Source organism: Leucoraja erinacea, chromosome 2 (assembly GCF_028641065.1).
Source record: "Leucoraja erinacea ecotype New England chromosome 2, Leri_hhj_1, whole genome shotgun sequence".
NCBI lineage: Eukaryota > Metazoa > Chordata > Chondrichthyes > Rajiformes > Rajidae > Leucoraja > Leucoraja erinaceus.
In genome coordinates this window covers 105168092-105185062 of record NC_073378.1, presented here as the reverse complement: position 1 = coordinate 105185062, position 16971 = coordinate 105168092, and the positions used below count along the sequence as shown (strand labels likewise).

Sequence of the window (16971 nt, the reverse complement as noted above, 5' to 3'; positions counted from 1 at the left end):
TCTGAAATTTAAAAGCTTTTAAGTAGCAGAAATTGCAGCAGAGCTATCTACTTTTGATAAACATTTAATTGATGTTTGAAAGATACAACATGGAAACAAACCCTTCGGCCCACCAAGTCAACACAGACCCGTCCATTTCTAGGTTATCCCAGTTTCTCATCCATTCCCTACATACTAGAGGCAATTTACAGAGGCCAATTAACCTACAAACCATCACGTCTTTGGGAGGGGGGGGGGGGGGGGGTGGAAATCACAGCACCAGGAAGAAACCCACGCAGTTACAGGGAGAACATGCAAACTCCACATAGACAGTACTCAAGGTCAGGATCCAACCCAGGTCTCTGGCACTGTGAGGCAGCAACTGGACCAGCTGCACCACTGCTTCCCTCATGAGTAAATCATCCAGTTCACTTTAAAATATGCGCCATCCCAAATCACGCTACATCTTGTTACTACTCTGTCCTTATTTAAAAGGATTGTTTACTTGTTTTAAGTCAAACCCTTAGCTATAAATAATAACTATTCATTAAATATGTATTGATAACGCCACCGTAATCAAGAGATTTGCTAAGGGCTAAAGAGGAATCAAGGGATAGGGGGGGAAAGCGAGAAGGGGATACTGATTTTAGACGATCAGCCATGATCATATTGAATAGCGGCGCTGGCTCGAACCGCCGAATGGCCTACTCCTGCACCTATTTTTCTATGTAGGTATTCATAATTTTTGTGTATTATGAAAGCAAGATTCCACAATTATTAAAACAGTATTTAGCAATAACATGCCATTCTGGTTGAAACTTATTTTAAAAGTTGATCAATGTGGGGGCGTAACGGTCCTCGAATTAATGCGAATGGCCCAAACATTAACATTGTATCAAGGTCGGTCCCAAGCCGGATCGGCGACTGCCCTCCACTGATAATGCCTCACCAAATGCCTTCCATCACTGTGTATTTATCCTACATCCGTTTCTAATGTCAGGCAGACAGAACGCGCAATCCAGCAAGCAAAAAATCGTTGACATCTTTCACATGCCCGGTTTGGTCAAAGGAGGAGCAAGGGATGGCTCAGCAGAGAGCGGTGCCCGAGCCGCTGGGAGTGCGCTGAGAGCTGGGAGCTCTATTGCGATGCGGGTGGTACCCGATGAGTAAATACCCCGATGCTGCGGCTCCTTCACCCCCCCAATTAGCCGGGGGTTGGGCCATGCAAGGCTGGGCAGTGTTAAATAACGTAAGATGAAAGGCAATGGTTGGGTGAGAAGCCTCAATCCAACGCATACCATTCCGGGCGCTCCTCTCGTGGTTTTGAGCTGTCCAAGTGAAGATAGATGTGTGACTCACCAAGCAACAATGCGATGCAAAAGGCGACGCTCGCCATCGTCCTAGGGCATAGGCATGGACATAGGAATGGACATGGGCGCGAGCCTCGGCAGCAGCAGAACAATCCCTGGAAATGGAATGTAGCCCGGAGGCGCGTCGGCCGCTCGGCATCATGGGAACAGCAGCACGATTGGTCCCAGTGATGGCTGCGAAAGAGGGAGACTGTAGAAGCAGTGGCAGGCAAAGACCCTATAGCTCCGCGCTATTGGATCTTTGGTGGCGGGTTGCAGAGGGAAAGGGCTTCAAGAATTGCGATAGTGGGGCTGCAAGGATTGCGATAGTGGGGCTGCAAGGATTGCGATAGTGGGGCTGCAAGGATTGCGATCGTGGGACAGCATGGGGCTGCAGGGAGCAAAGCAAAATGAAAAGTACATCGCGGAGAAAGGAATGTCAGTCTTGCAGAGGACAATAAATTGCAGGTTTAGTAAAGTGAGGGTTTGGAGGGGTTTCGGAGAAAGTGTAGAAAGAACTTTCAAAAGGCTTAAGACAATTGATATAAACAGGGCAATCATTAGTCAAATAATCTAAATTGCCGTTTTTTGCGAATGTGACGAATTCAGTAAATTCAGTGTACTATTCAGCCGTAAGAGCCATCACAACCATTTTTCTTCCCGCGAAGTTGATTTATCCCTGCTCCATCTGAGACTTCGGCAAATGTTAGTGCATCACAACACATATTATTATTTTGATTAACATCCTGATTGTATTGTAAATATGAATATCTTAAAAAGTTTTAAGAATCTTAATAATATTGTCTTCATGAATACTTTTGTCTCATTTGGAATCATGCCTATTCTTTATAATCCATTTATAGTTCATAATCAATTTGTTTTAAAGCATTTCACCAGTTCATATGCAGCAGTTATGTTAGTTATAAAATAGATGAACGAATAATCTAAAGTTAAACACTGATATGGGACTTGATCTGCTTGAACATAATCAGATATTTAAGATACTGTATATTCCAGTAGTTCTTTCTGTTATAAAAACTGGTGCTGTTTGAATACAGTGAATAAATAAGATATGGGAATGTAAATCCTGAATTATCTTTTACAAACATAATGTATAATTTACATATATAGCACCTTTTGCAATCTTAAGATGAAAATATCTTTACAGCTGAATAAATATTTGAACTGCAATCTCTGTTTTAATGCAGGAAATGAAATAATCAATCTGTATATGGATTATTTCTCAGAAACAAAATTAAAAAAAATGTCCTACTTTAATGATATTACCTGTCAGGACACCACAGATAAATCCACTGTAAGATGGCCTTGTGCGATCTCTGTTTGCCTATATGATTGTTTTAAATCATATCTGAAAAATTCATCAGCTGTCACTCTAAATGAGTATGACTGTCCTCTCCTCTCCATATGGTCGTATGGTGGATTACCTATAAGGAGGATGCCTGTGCCTGACTTTGTTTAACGTTGGGAGACTGGTGCACAAACAGCCACCACACGGTCCTTGACAGATCTGGGTCAGGATCCAGTGGCAAGGAGACCCTTTTCTGCTGCAGTCTTCATCCGCCTTCCCAGCCGTTGTGACACTCCACTAAGGTCAGCCATCATCCTCCGCCTGTTCCACCGTTGAGGTCTTGGTTGGATTACTCTCTGTTAGAGACATCCCCCTCGACCTTACCACCATGGTTGGCCCTACCAGGAGCATAACTCCAGACGGCATCGTTCTCAGGATCTCAGGACCGCATAAGCTTCTTCACCACGACAAGGTGACAATCATGAATGCTCTGACCTTGCAACATTCATTCAATGTGAAACAAGAACATCAAGCTAAAATTAATAAATGAAAATATGATGGGTGTTTCATTGGTCTTCAAAGATATAAGATCTTATTCAAACACGGGCAAAGTTCATTAGGTAAAGTTAAGAATGATTGTTTTAAGCTTGGTTAACCCAGTCTTTATTTCCAATGCTTTCCTCTCACGCTAAAGGATTTGTGACCCACAATGAAAGTAGCACTATGCATGAGAGCTGAAATAACTGAGAATAGGAAAGATTAAAAAAAATGCTTGCACCATTTCCCCTTCATAATTAATGATCTACAGCAGTTCCTTGCTTTACTTTTAAACAGTGACTAGACTAAGTGAGACCTGTTGGGTCCCATATTCACACAGGAGGGCTGGTCCTCCAACGCAATACTTCACCTCTTCACCAATTCCAATATTGGTGGCCATTGGGGGGGGGGGGGGGGTGCTTTCTGGAGCGCTAGTATGGGCATTGTGTGCCGAAGGGACTGGGTTCCAGAGGGATAGTATGGACATTGGCCTGGTAGGCTGGCAGCTCAGTCACTCTGGCCTGGTGGGCTGGCAGCTCAGTCACTCAGGCCTGGTGGGCTGGCAGCTCAGTCACTCAGGCCTGGTGGGCTGGCAGCTCAGTCACTCAGGCCTGGTGGGCTGGCAGCTCAGTCACTCAGGCCTGGTAGGCTGGCAGCTCAGGCCTGGTGGGCTGGCAGCTCAGGCATCTGGCAGCTGTCACTCAGGCCTGGTGGGCTGGCAGCTCAGTCACTCAGGCCTGGTGGGTTGGCAGCTCAGTTACTCAGGCCTGGTGGGCTGGTAGCTCAGATCTGGTGGGCTGGCAGCTCAGTCACTCAGGGCTGGTGGGCTGGTAGCTCAGAAACTGCCCGAAATTCAGCCTAAAATAGGTGAGAGACTCTGTGAGAGAGAAGGAGAGGGTGGAGAATCAATTTTAGACATTTTTCATCTTTTTCTGCAGATCACAGCAATGAAGGAGGAAAGTCTGTCCTGGCTTGGATCTCACAGGGAGCCAATGAAGGGAGGGAGAAAAATACTGGGGTGAGTTTTAATACTTGCAGGGGGAATACTTACTGATGGGCCGAAGGGACTCCTGGGCTATTACAGGCATGATGGGCCAAAAGGGCTCAAATGTGGAATCTCAGTGAAAGGCACTTTATCTGGACTTCCTGGTCAGGCACGGGCCTTTTGGGCCAAAATTCTCACCCTGGGCTAATACGGACATTTTGGGCAAAAGGGACTGGTTTCTCGACTAAAAGGGCCTTGTGGGCCGAAATTAGTGGTTTCAGGCAGGCCAAACAACCCATTTCATTTCCATTTCAATTTCAAGCACAGGGCAGGCCAAACAACTCATTTCCATTTGCATTTCCATTTGCATTTCCATTTCCATTTCAAGCACAGGGCAGTCCAAACAACTAATTTCACTTCCATTTAATAATAATAATAATATCTTTTATTGTCATTGCACGTCAGTGCAACGAGATTTAGTATGCAGCTCCAACCGATGAAAAAGAAAAGTAAAATAAATAAATAAGCTGTGTGTCGTGACCATCCGAGGGAGACAGTCCATGGGGGGTGGGGGGTTCAGAGCCGCTATAGCTCTTGGAATAAAGCTGTTTCTGAGTCTGGAGGTTCGGGCGTAGAAGGCCTTGTAACGTCTGCCGGAGGGAAGTAGTTCGAACAGTCCATTACAGGGGTGTGATGAGTCTTTATGGATGCTGACGGCCTTCCTGAGGCACCGTGTGTGGTAGATGCCCTCCAAGGCTGGTAGCTCTGTCCCAATGATCCTCTGCGCTCTGTGGATGACGCGCTGAAGAGCTCTCCTCTCTGCCTCCGTGCAGCTGAGATACCACACAGAGATGCCATACGTTAATATGCTCTCTATGGTGCAGCGGTAGAACGTTGTCAGCAGCTGTTGGGGCAGACCAGTCTTTTTTAATGTCCTCAGGAAGACCAGTCGTTGCTGTGCCTTCTTGACCAGCGCAGCGGTGTTGGTGAACCATGTGAGGTCCTCTGAAATGTGAGTGCCCAGAAACTTAAAGTTGGACACTCTCGCCACACTTTCCCCGTAAATGGCGATTGGGGCGTATTCTCCATTATGGGACCTCCTGAAGTCAATAATCAGCTCCTTGGTCTTGGAGGTGTTTAGTGACAAGTTGTTACGTGTGCACCAGTCCGCCAGGTTCTGCACCTCCGCCCTGCATTTTATTTCACCACCGTTGGTGATCAGCCCAATCACTGTTGTGTCGTCTGCAAACTTCACGATGGTGTTGGTGTCGAATGCAGGAACACAGTCGTGAGTGAAGAGGGAGTAGAGCATGGGGCTTAGTACACAGCCCTGTGGTGTGCCGGTGCTCAGGGTGATAGTGGAGGACAGTTGCAGGCCCAGTCTCACTGCCTGTGGTCGCTCCATCAGAAAGTTCAGGATCCAATCGCATATCGGCGAGCTGAGGCCTAGCTGGTGGAGTTTGGTGGTGAGCTTGGTGGGGATGACCGTATTGAATGCAGAGCTATAGTCAACGAAGAGCATCCTCACGTACGTTCCCTGTCTGTCCAGGTGAGTCAGGGCAGTGTGAAGAGCCAGAGAGATGGCATCCTCTGTTGATCTATTTGCCCTGTATGCAAATTGATGAGAGTCCAGTGAGGCAGGGATGCTGGATTTGATATGGGAGAGGACCAGCCTTTCGAAGCACTTCATTGGGATTGGAATTAGGGCAACCGGGCGGCAGTCGTTTAAGTTGGTGACTTTGGACTTTTTCGGCACCGGCACTATGGTGGCTGTTTTCAGGCACTTGGGGACCGTTGCCAGAGATAGAGATAGATTGAAGATTCTCGTGAATACCTCCGCCAGCTGTATAGCACAGTCCTTTAGTACCCTTCCCTGTACTCCATCCGGGCCTGCAGCCTTGCGTGGATTGATCCTACGCAAAGCGCACTGTACCCTCCTGAGTGCTCAGTGTTAAGGCCTGTCCCTCCGCCATGGCCGGGGTTATTCCATTCCAGGTGGTGTTGCCAGTTTCAAACCTGGGCAAAGAAGGTGTTCAGTTCGTTGGCCATTGTGATATCACCGTGGGGGCAGGCGGGGCTGCTCTTGTAGTCAGTGATATCCCTGGCACCCTGCCACATGCTTCTGGTGTCCGCGGCATTGAACTGGTCTTCTACCCTTTGCCTGTGTCTTTGGCCTTTTTTATGCCTTTGTTCAGGTTCGACCTGGCAGCACTGTAGGTAGAAGTGTCCCTGGATTTAAAGGCATTGTTGCGTGCCCTTAGCAGATCCTGAACCTCCTTGTTCATCCAGGGTTTCCGGTTTGGGAACATCTTTATTTGCTTGTCCACTGTGACAGTCTCCACACAGCAGTTGATGTAGGAGAGCACAGTGGATGTGTACTCCTCCAAGTCTACCTCTGTACCACAGGTAGCCTGTTGTTCAAACAGGTCCCAGTCGGTGCGATCAAAGCAGTCCTGGGGTTGTAGAGTAGTTGTAGAGTGGCGTCTATTTCCATTTCAATTTAAAGCACAAGGCAGGCCAAACAGCTCATTGCATTTTCATTTCATTTCCATTTCCACTGCAGTATCAAGCACAGGGCAGGCCAAACAGCTCATTGCATTTTCATTTCATTTCCATTTCCACTGCAGTTTCAAGCACAAGGCAGGCCAAACAACTCATTTCATTTTCATTAAGGGCTAACAAATCATTTATTTCAAGTACATTGCAGACTCACAGTTCAGTTCAGTTGATTCACAGCTTAGAATCACAGTTGTGGCCTCTCCCTCGTGATCTTCCAGAGTGCCTGACTCACGCCCAGGCATCCAGGGTTTTATAGTCCTGCCTCATACCCCCCCTGGAAGGGGCGTTACCTTCATCATGGTGATTGACAGGCGAGAGGACCAATCAACTGATCTCAAGATTTTTTAAACACTCATAACTTTTTTTCATTTTTCATCGATCGGAAAAATCCTCGCGGCTGCCTCAGCAGAGGAGGACTGTGAGTAAGATGGCCAAAAAAATCATAGCCATATAGGGTAGCCTTTTTTCTATCTATATTACTAAATCTCTGATCTTGACCGCTTTTGGCCCACTGTGCTGCGATTTCCGACAAAACGCTGCCACCTACGGCCGTCATTTTTGGCCACCTCGCTCAGAGCCCCCCTCCGCCTTACGGGTGCAGAGGATCTTTCCCATCGATGACAAATCAGAGAGATATTAATGTTTTTTTTTAAATCACCATTCTCTCTGCTGCCCCTGCTGGAGGGAGGGGGAGGAACTATAAAACCAGGAAGTGGAATGCCTCACACAGTCTCTGCAAGATGGATGAAACCAAGGGTCACGTCTCTCTGAGCTCTGAATAACACTGAACAAATGTATACACTACTGTGAGTACCCTTAATGTGGTTTGAAAATGAAAATATGGTTTGTTTGAAGTAAAAAGACACTGCCTGTAAATGGTTGTTTGGATGCTTTGGCTTGAAGTTGAAAGGCACTACCTACTGCAAATGGTGACTCGAGAGCTTTGGTTTAAAGTTGAAAGGTACTACTTACTGCAAATGGTGGCTTGGGAGCTTTGGCTTGAAGTTGAAAGGCACTACAGGTGCACAACCTTTTATCCGAAGATCCAAATAACGAAAACCTCCGAATAGCGGACATTTTTTCTGTCCTTGAGGAAAGGTCCTTGAAAACGTTGGGTGCTTTGGCGAAGTTGAAAGGCACTACTTACTACAAATGGTGGCTTGGGTGCTTTGGTTTGAAGTTGAAAGGCACTACTTACTGCAAATGGTGGCTTGAGTGCTTTGGCTTGAAGTTGAAAGGCACTACTTTCTGCAAATGGTGGCATGAAGTTGAAAGGCACTACTTACTGCAAATGGTGGTTTGGGTGCTTGGCTTGACTTGAAATGGTGGCTTTCTGCAAATGGTGGCATGAAGTTGAAAGGCACTACTTACTGCAAATGGTGGCTTGGGTGCTTTGGCTTGAAGTTGAAAGTCACTACTTACTGCAAATGATGGCTTGGGTGCTTTGCTTGAAGTTGAAAGGCACTACTTACTGCAAATGATGGCTTGGGTGATTTGGCTTGAAGTTGAAAGACACTACGTATGGCAAATGGTGGCTTTCTGAAAATGGTGGCTTGAAGTTGAAAGGCACTACTTACTGCAAATGGTGGCTTGGGTGCTTTGGCTTGAAGTTGAAAGGCACTACTAACTGCAAATGGGGGCTTGGGTGCTTTGGCTTGAAGTTGAAAGGCACTACTGCAAATGGTGGCTTGGGTGCTTTGGCTTGAAGTTGAAAGGCACTACTTACTGCAAATGGCGGCTTGGGTGCTTTGGCTTGAAGTTAAAAGGCACTACCGCAAATGCACTTACTTCCTGTTTGCACTGTATATTGACTTTAGATAAAACGCTACCACTTACGGCTGTGATTTTTGGCCATCTTACTCAGTCCCCCCTCCACTGTCAGGTGCAGAGAATTCTTCCCATGAATTAAAAATAAAAGTGTTATTAGTGTTTAAAAAATGTTGAGAATCTCTCTCCTATCAATCACGCCCTGAAAGCCACACCTTTTTCGGTGGGAGGGGGAGGGGTTATAAAACTTGGAAGTGTGGGTGTGGCTCAGTCTCTGCATGATGGGGGAGGGGGAGGTCATGACTCTGTCTGAGCTGTGAATCAACTGAACACACTGAATTTCTACTGAACTGTGAGTTTGGTGTTTTGTGTGGTTTTATGGTGGTTTCACCCTGTTGAAAGTGGTATGAAACTGCACTTGAATTCGGTGGCCTTACACCCTACTTGAAGTGGTTGGAAACGGCACTTGAATTCGGTGGCCTTGCACCCTGCTCATAGTGGTAAGAAACTGCACTTGAATTTGGTGGCCCTGCACCCTGCTTGAAATGGTAGGAACATGGATTTGAATTTGGTGGCCTTGCACCCTGCTTGAAATGGAATTTCAAGGAATAGTCATGAGTCAACTGCCAGCCCACCAGCCGTGAGTGAGCTGCCAGCAGATCAGGCTTGAGGGACTGAGCTGCCACCCCAAAAACCCATACCAGCACTCCAGAAAACCCCCCCTCTGGCCACCAATATTGGAATTGGTGGAGAGGTGGAATATTGCGTCGGGGGACCAGCCCTCCCGTGTGAACATGGGACCCAACGGGTCCCACTTAGTCTAGTAATCAATATACAGCGCAGACAGGAAGTGGTCAAGATTAGACTTTTAGTTATATAGATGGTTTAATAACCAAAATTCATGTAAACATTTGAATTAGGGGTAGGCTGCTCAACCTTTCAAGACTCTGCAACCATTTAATAAGAATGAGGCGGATCTGACTGTAATTCAACTTCAATTTACTGTCTCCCTTCAATAAGCTTTAAATAAACCCCACCCCCAATGCAAATCAAGTATCAATGTAGCTTCCACCATCTTTTGAGAAAAGAAGATCCAAAATTTCAGAACTCTCAGAAAAAAAAAATTGCGCTTCATTTCTATCTTAAATGGCATCCTCTTATTTATCAACAGTGTTACCTAGATTCTCCTTTGGAAAAGAGCCTTAGAAAAATAGAACCTGCACACAGGAACAGATCCTCAATGACTGTGCTGAATATGATGCTAAGTTAAACAAATCTACTCATGTGACCTATATCCCTGCATGTGATCCATATCCTTCTAATATGTGCATGTGCCAATCAAAAGATCTCAAATGCCACTGTAGTGTCTGCCTCCACGACCACCCCTGGCAGCTTGTCCCAGGCAATATTGACAAACATTTGTTCCTATTCCACCCTGTCAAGACCCCTCACAACATCATGGGTTTCACTTAAGTCTTCTTTCCACAATTTTCCTTTAATGGGGCAATATTGACAAACATTTGTTCATATTCCACCCTGTCAAGACCCCTCACAACATCATGGGTTTCAGTTAAGTCTTCTTTCATTCTACTAAATATTTTTGAATGCAAGTCTGAGTTGTTTTCTCATCCAGTGTTCCAGGTATGTCTCACTAAATTTTATCTCTGAAGCAGATGTATGGATCTGTATAGTTCACAAAAGGATAACATGCAGTTAATAAATGATCTGGAATTTATTGTGTTAAAATTCAGAATATCCAATATTCCAGGTGTGTTTCACTAATGCCCTATATAACTGAAGCATCACCATCTAATTTTGTATTCAATTTCCTACATAATAAATTATAGCATTGCTAGCTTTCTTGATAATTTATTAACTGCATGCAATCCTTTTGTGAACTATACAACAGACCCATCTGCATCCTTTAATTCAAGATTCAAGAGAGTTTATTGTCATGTGTCCCTGATAGGACAATGAAATTTGTATAACCATATAACCATATTACAGCACGGGAACAGGCCATCTCGACCCTACAAGTCCATGCTGAACAACTTTTTTCGCTTAGTCCCACCTGCCTGCACTCATACCATAACCCTCCATTCCCTTCTCATCCATATGCTTATCCAATTGATACCAACGAACCTGCCTCCACCATTTCCACTATAAGCTCATTCCACACCGCTACCACTCTCTGAGTAAAGAAGTTCCCCCTCATGTTACCCCTAAACTTCTGTCCCTTAATTCTGAAGTCATGTCCTCTTGTTTGAATCTTCCCTCTTCTCAAAGGTAAAAGCTTGTCCACAAACTCTGTCTATCCCAACAACATTTCAAAGACCTCCCCCAAGTCCCCCCCCAAACTTCTGCGCTCCAGGGAATAAACACCTAACAATTTCCTCTCTCCAAGATGGTTCTACCACTCATCAACACTGTGTGGGCAATTTCCTCTATACTCTCTCTATTTTGTTGACATCCTTCCTATGATTGGGCGACCAAAATTGTACACCATACTCCAGATTTGGTCTCACCAATGCCTGTACAATTTTAACATTACATCCCAGCTTCTATACTCAATGCTCTGATTTATAAAGGCTAGAATACCAAAAGCTTTCTTTACCACCCTATCTATATGAGATTCCACCTTCAAGGAACTATGCACGGTTATTCCCAGATCCCTCTGTTCAACTGTATTCTTCAATTCCCTACCATTTACCTGGTACGTCCTATTTTGATTTGTCCTGCCAAGGTGTAGCACCTCCCATTTATCAGCATTAAACTCCATCTGCCATCTTTCAGCCCATTCTTCCAAATGGCCTAAATCATTCTGTAGACTTTGGAAATCCTCTTCATTATCCACAACACCCCCTATCTTGGTATCATCTGCATACAAGTACATGATTGTGACTTTTTCCCCCCCAACAGAGACAGATGGCTGAGGCAGCCACCACTATCATCGAGCAGGAGCCAGTGGAGATAGTGGAGGTATACAAATACCTGGGAACAGCCTTCGACAACCTGCTAAGGTTTTCCTCTAACATAGAGGAAATCCTTAAAAAGTGCCATCAGAGACAGTACCTACTCAGGAAGCTGAAGTCATTTGCGATTAACAACGACATTCTCACTACATTCTACTACGCATTCATTGAAAATGTAATAACCTTCTCTTTCACTAGCTGGTTCCACTCCATCACCCTGCAAAACAGAAACCGCCTGTTGAATGTGGTCCTTCCAGGCACAAATCCATCACTGTTCCTAATCCCGTCCGAACTCTCACTGCCCTATGTGACCAACAGTCTGTAAAGTTAACACGCAGGATTCTTCAGGACCCCTCTCACATCCTGTTTCCTGAGTTTGAGTGGCTCCCTCAGGACGCCTTTTTTAAACAATGGAACAACATGTTGCCGGACACCAGAGGAGGAAGACAACCTTCATCCCCAGGGAAATGTCCAGCTTTTAGCCCTGGCTGATCACTGACACATGAACAAATGAAATGAAAGAACCTTCTATATGCACTTTTTAATTGAAGCATTAAGGAAGCACTTTAAAACTATTGCTATGTGTTGAATGTTGATGTGCGGTGTGTGTTGTGTGATAGTGCAGTGTGTCTGTGAAATGCGTGTGCTGGTTGATTGTGCAGTATGCGTGCTGCTTATGTTTGTTGATTGTGTCCCTTTTTAAAAAGCTACTGTAATGCGCCTTTTTAAATTGCCCCTCGGGGATGAATAAAGTGCTTTGAATTGAATTGAATTGAATACTTACTAATCCAATTTACCACACCTTCATCCAGATCATTGATGTACATGACAAACAACAAAGGACCCAACACCAATCCCTGAGGCACCCCACTAGTCACCTGCCTCCAACCCGACAAACAACCATCCACCATTACCCTCTGGCTTCTCCCATTCAGCCACTGTTGAATCCATCTAGCTACTCCTGCATTTATACCCAACAGTTGAACCTTCTTAACCAACCTTCCATGAGGAACCTTGTCAAAGGCCTTACTAAAGTCCATATAGACAACATCCACTGCTTTACCCTCGTCAATTTCACTAGTAACCTCTTCAAAAAATTCAAGAAGATTAGTCAAACATGACCTTCCAGGCACAAATCCATGTTGACTGTTCCTAATCAGACCCTATTTATCCAGATGCTTATATATATTATCTCTAAGTATCTTTTCCATTAATTTGCCCACCACTGAAGTCAAACTAACAGGCCTATAATTGCTAGGTTTACTCTTAGAACCCTTTTTAAACAATGGAACAACATGCGCAGTACGCCAATCCTCGGGGACTATTCCCGTTTCTAATGACATTTGAAATATTTCGGTCATAGCCCTGGCTATTTCTACACTAACTTAGAAACATAGAAACATAGAAATTAGGTGCAGGAGTAGGCCATTCGGCCCTTCGAGCCTGCACCGCCATTCAATATTCACTAACTTCCCTCAATGTCCTAGGGAATATCCTGTCAGGACCTGGAGACTTATCCACTTTTATATTTTTCAAAAGTGTCAGTACTTCTTTTACTTTGAAACTCATAGTATCCATAGCTACTCTACTAGTTTCCCTTACCTCACATAATTCAATATCCTTCTCCTTGATGAATACCGAAGAAAATAAATTGTTCAATAACAACTCCCTCTTTTTCCAAACAAGATGTCTAAAATCCTGTGAAAATTTGTATTGTTTTGTATTTTTTACTGTTTCCTTTCAAACCGAACAGGAACATAAAGATTCTGTACTCTTAAAATGTCCTCTTTAAATGTCCTCCATTTCTCTTCTGCATCCTTCCCATAAAACAAAATGTCCCAGTTCACTCCTTTTAAATCATTTCGCATCTCATCAAAGTTAGCCTTTCTCCAATCAAAAATCTCAACCCAAGGTCCAGTTCTGACCCTCTCCATAATTATATTGAAACTAATGGTACTGTGATCACTGGACCCGAAGTGCTCCCCAACGCATACCTCCGCCACCTGTCCCGTCTCATTTCCTAACAGGAGGTCCAACACTGCCCCTCCTCTAGTAGGTACCTCTATGTATTGCTGCAAAAAACTATCCTGCACACATTTTACAAACTCCAAACCATCCAGCCCATTTACCGAATGTGTTTCCCAGTCTATGTGTGGAAAGTTGAAACCTCCCACAATCACTACCTTGTGGTTACTACTAATATCTGCTATCTCCTTACATATTTGCTCTTCCAATTCTCGATCCCCATTTGGCGGTCTATAATACACCCCTATAAGTGTTGCTACCCCTTTCCCACTTCTCAGTTCCACCCAAATAGCCTCCCTAGATGAGCCCTCCAATCTATCCTGCCAAAGCACTGCTGTAATATCTTCCCTGACTAGTAATGCAACACCTCCACCCCTTGCACCTCCAATTCTAACACACCTGAAGCAACGAAATCCTGGAATATTTAGTTTCCAATCACAGCCCTCCTGCAACCATGTTTCACTGATCGCCACAACATCATACTTCCAGGTGTCTATCCAGACTCTAAGTTCATCCACCTTTCTTACAATGCTCCTAGCATTAAAATATACACATTTAAGAACCCCCCACCTCTTATTCTCTGTTTATTTCCTCTTTTTTTTTCCATCTCTTGTGCCCGAGTGCTTCCCTTTTCTGCTTCCTGCCTCCCATTCTGTCTACTAGCTTTCTCTATTTGAGTTCCTCACCTCAACCATTCTAGTTTTCCAGTACAACAGAACATAGTAGGCATGACTACAGAACAGATCAGTGTCCATATACCATTGTATAAATATATACACACATGAATAAATAAACTGATCAAGTGCAAATAACAGATAATGGGCTATTAATGTTCAGAGCTTTGTCCAAGCCAGGTTTAATAGCCTGGTGGTTGTGGGGGAGTAGGTATTCCTGAACCTGGTCGTTGCAGTCTTCAGGCTCCTGTACCTTCTACCTGATGGTAGCGGGGTGATGAGTTTGTGGCCAGGATGGTGTGGGTCCTTAATGATGCTGCCAGCCTTTTTGAGGCAGCGACTGCGGTAGATCCACTCGATGGGAGGGAGGTCAGAGTCGACGATGGACTGGGCAGTGTTTACTACTTTTTGTAGTCATTTCCTCTCCAGGGCGCTCAAGTTGCCGAACCAAGCCACGATGCAACCGGTCAGAATGCTCTCTACTGTGCACATGTAGAAGTTAGAGAGAGTCTTCCTTGACAAACCGACTCTGCGTAATTTTCTCAGGAAGTAGAGGCGCTGATGAGCTTTCTTAATAATAGCATCGGTGTTCTCGGACCAGGAAAGATCTTCAGAGATGTGCATGCCCAGGAATTTGAAGCTCTTGACCCTTTCAACCATCGACCCGATGATATAAACGATGATGTGGGTCCCCATCCTACTCCTTCCAAAGTCCACAATCAGTTCCTTAGTTTTGCTGGTGTTGAGGGCCAGGTTATTGTGCTGACACCATATGGACAGTCGCTCACTCTCTTCTTTACTCTGACTCATCCCAATCAGTGATACGTCCCACAACAATGGTGTCGTCAGCGAACTTGATGATGGAGTTCACACTATGACCGGCTACGCAGTCATGAGTATAGAGTGAGTACAGCAGGGGGCTGAGCACACAGCCTTGAGGTGCTCCCATGCTGATTGTTATCGAGGCTGACACATTTCCACCAATACGAACAGACTGTGGTCTGTGAATGAGGAAGTCGAGGATCCAATTGCAGAGGGATGCGCAGAGACCCAGTTCTGCGAGTTTGGTAACCAGCTTGGAGGGGATGATTGTGTTAAATGCCGAGCTGCAATCAATGAATAACAGCCTGACATATGAGTTTTTGTTGTCCAAGTGGTCCAGAGCGGAGTGGAGAGCCAGCGATATCGCATCCACCGTTGATCTGTTGTGGCGGTAAGCGAACTGCAGTGGGTCCAGGTTTTTGTCGAGGTAGGAGTTGATTTGCTCCATGATCAACCTCTCAAAGCACTTCATCACCACATGCGTTAGTGCCACTGGTCGATAGTCATTGAGGCACGTCACCTTACTCTTCTTGGGCACTGGTATAATTGATGCCCTTTTGAAGCAGGTAGGGACCTCAGACCTCAGAAGTGAGAGGTTGAAAATGTCCGTAAAAACTCCAGCCAGTTGGTCCGCACAAGTTTTTAGAACACGACTGGGTATACCATCAGGTCCAGGTGTTTTGAGGGTTCACCCCGCTGAAGGATTTCCTGATGTCGGCCTCTGTGACTGAGACTGAAATACCATCACAGCGAATGGGGGCTCGGGAAGGCACATCAGTATTCTCCCTATCAAAGTGTGCGTAAAACGCATTGAGCTCGTCAGGGAGTGATGTTTTGCCGACATTCTTGCTGCCTCCTGGTTTCGCCTTGTAGGAGGTGATTGCATTCAGGCCCCGCCACAGCTGCCGAACATCTGTCTCATCCTCCAGTTTGGAGCAGAAGTCCCTTTTGGCCTTTTTGATGGCTTTAACAAGGTAATATCTGGACTTCTTGTAGGCCACTGTATCATCAGACGTGAATCCCTGGTGTCTGGACTTCAGAAGAGTGCGGATCTCAAAGTTCATCCAAGGTTTCTGATTGGGAAACACTTGGAAGGTTTTTGTTGGGATGCAGTCCTCCACACATGTCTTTATGAAGTCTGTAACGACTGTGGCGTATTCGTTCAAGTCCATTGCCGAGACCTTGAACATTGCCCAGTCTACAGACTCCAAACAGTCCTGGAGTTGTTCCTCTGGCAGCATCTCTGGAGAGATGGAATGGGTGATGTTTCAAGTCAAGACCCTTCTTCTGTTCCACCTCACCAAAGCCTGTTGCATTCATTACATCTCACCAATCACAAAGAAACTCTTTGCCCAGTCTCTCTGTCCCGATTATCCAATCAATATCCATGCCACAAATAGCATAAGCTTTTACTTTTTGCAATAACATTTGATGCAACAGCTTATCAAATGACAACTGGAAATCTAAACCTAGTACATTCACTGACACATCTTTATCCACTTTGTCAAAGCAGATATTTTTCATTAAAGGGTGTTTGTCAAGCTTCTGTGTTTTTCAAGGTCCAGGGCGACAATCATAAGATTCTTCACAGAAAAGTTTGCTGAAGCAGTCTATACTTAATATTTATAGTTCAGATCAGTTTATTGATGTAGACACAAGAATGCAATGAGATATCTTGTTTGCATGAATCTCAGAGTTCTCGGTTCACGGTAATAATAAATATAACAGTGAAAGCTGTAGTGGAATCTGAGGTAGTGAAACCAAAAATACCAAAGTGAAATTACAAATAACCAAATGAGGCAGATGGGTGATGTTTCGGGTCGAGACCCTTCTCCTGTTCCACCTCACCAAAGCCTGTTGCATTCATTACATTTCACCAATCACAAAGGAACTCTTGTCCCAGTCTCTCTGTCCCGATTATCCAATCAATATCCATGCCACAAATAGCATAAGCTTTTACTTTTTGCAATAACATTTGATGCAACAGCTTATC

General features: G+C 44.9%; 1 protein-coding gene across 4 annotated transcripts in view; it reads right to left on the bottom strand.

Annotated features, from left to right (window-relative positions):
- The window catches only part of sgce (sarcoglycan, epsilon), a 56062-nt gene extending 54433 nt beyond the window's left edge, over positions 1-1629 (bottom strand). The window contains exon 1 of one of the 4 annotated variants that reach the window (XM_055662619.1): positions 1339-1629. In XM_055662619.1, coding sequence (XP_055518594.1) covers positions 1339-1375 — 37 coding nt within the window. In that variant the 5' untranslated portion in view covers positions 1376-1629. The remainder of the gene's footprint in view (positions 1-1338) is intronic. The other 3 variants (XM_055662638.1, XM_055662610.1, XM_055662628.1) reach the window with 3 other exon arrangements.
- Between the last annotated feature and the right edge of the window lie 15342 nt (positions 1630-16971).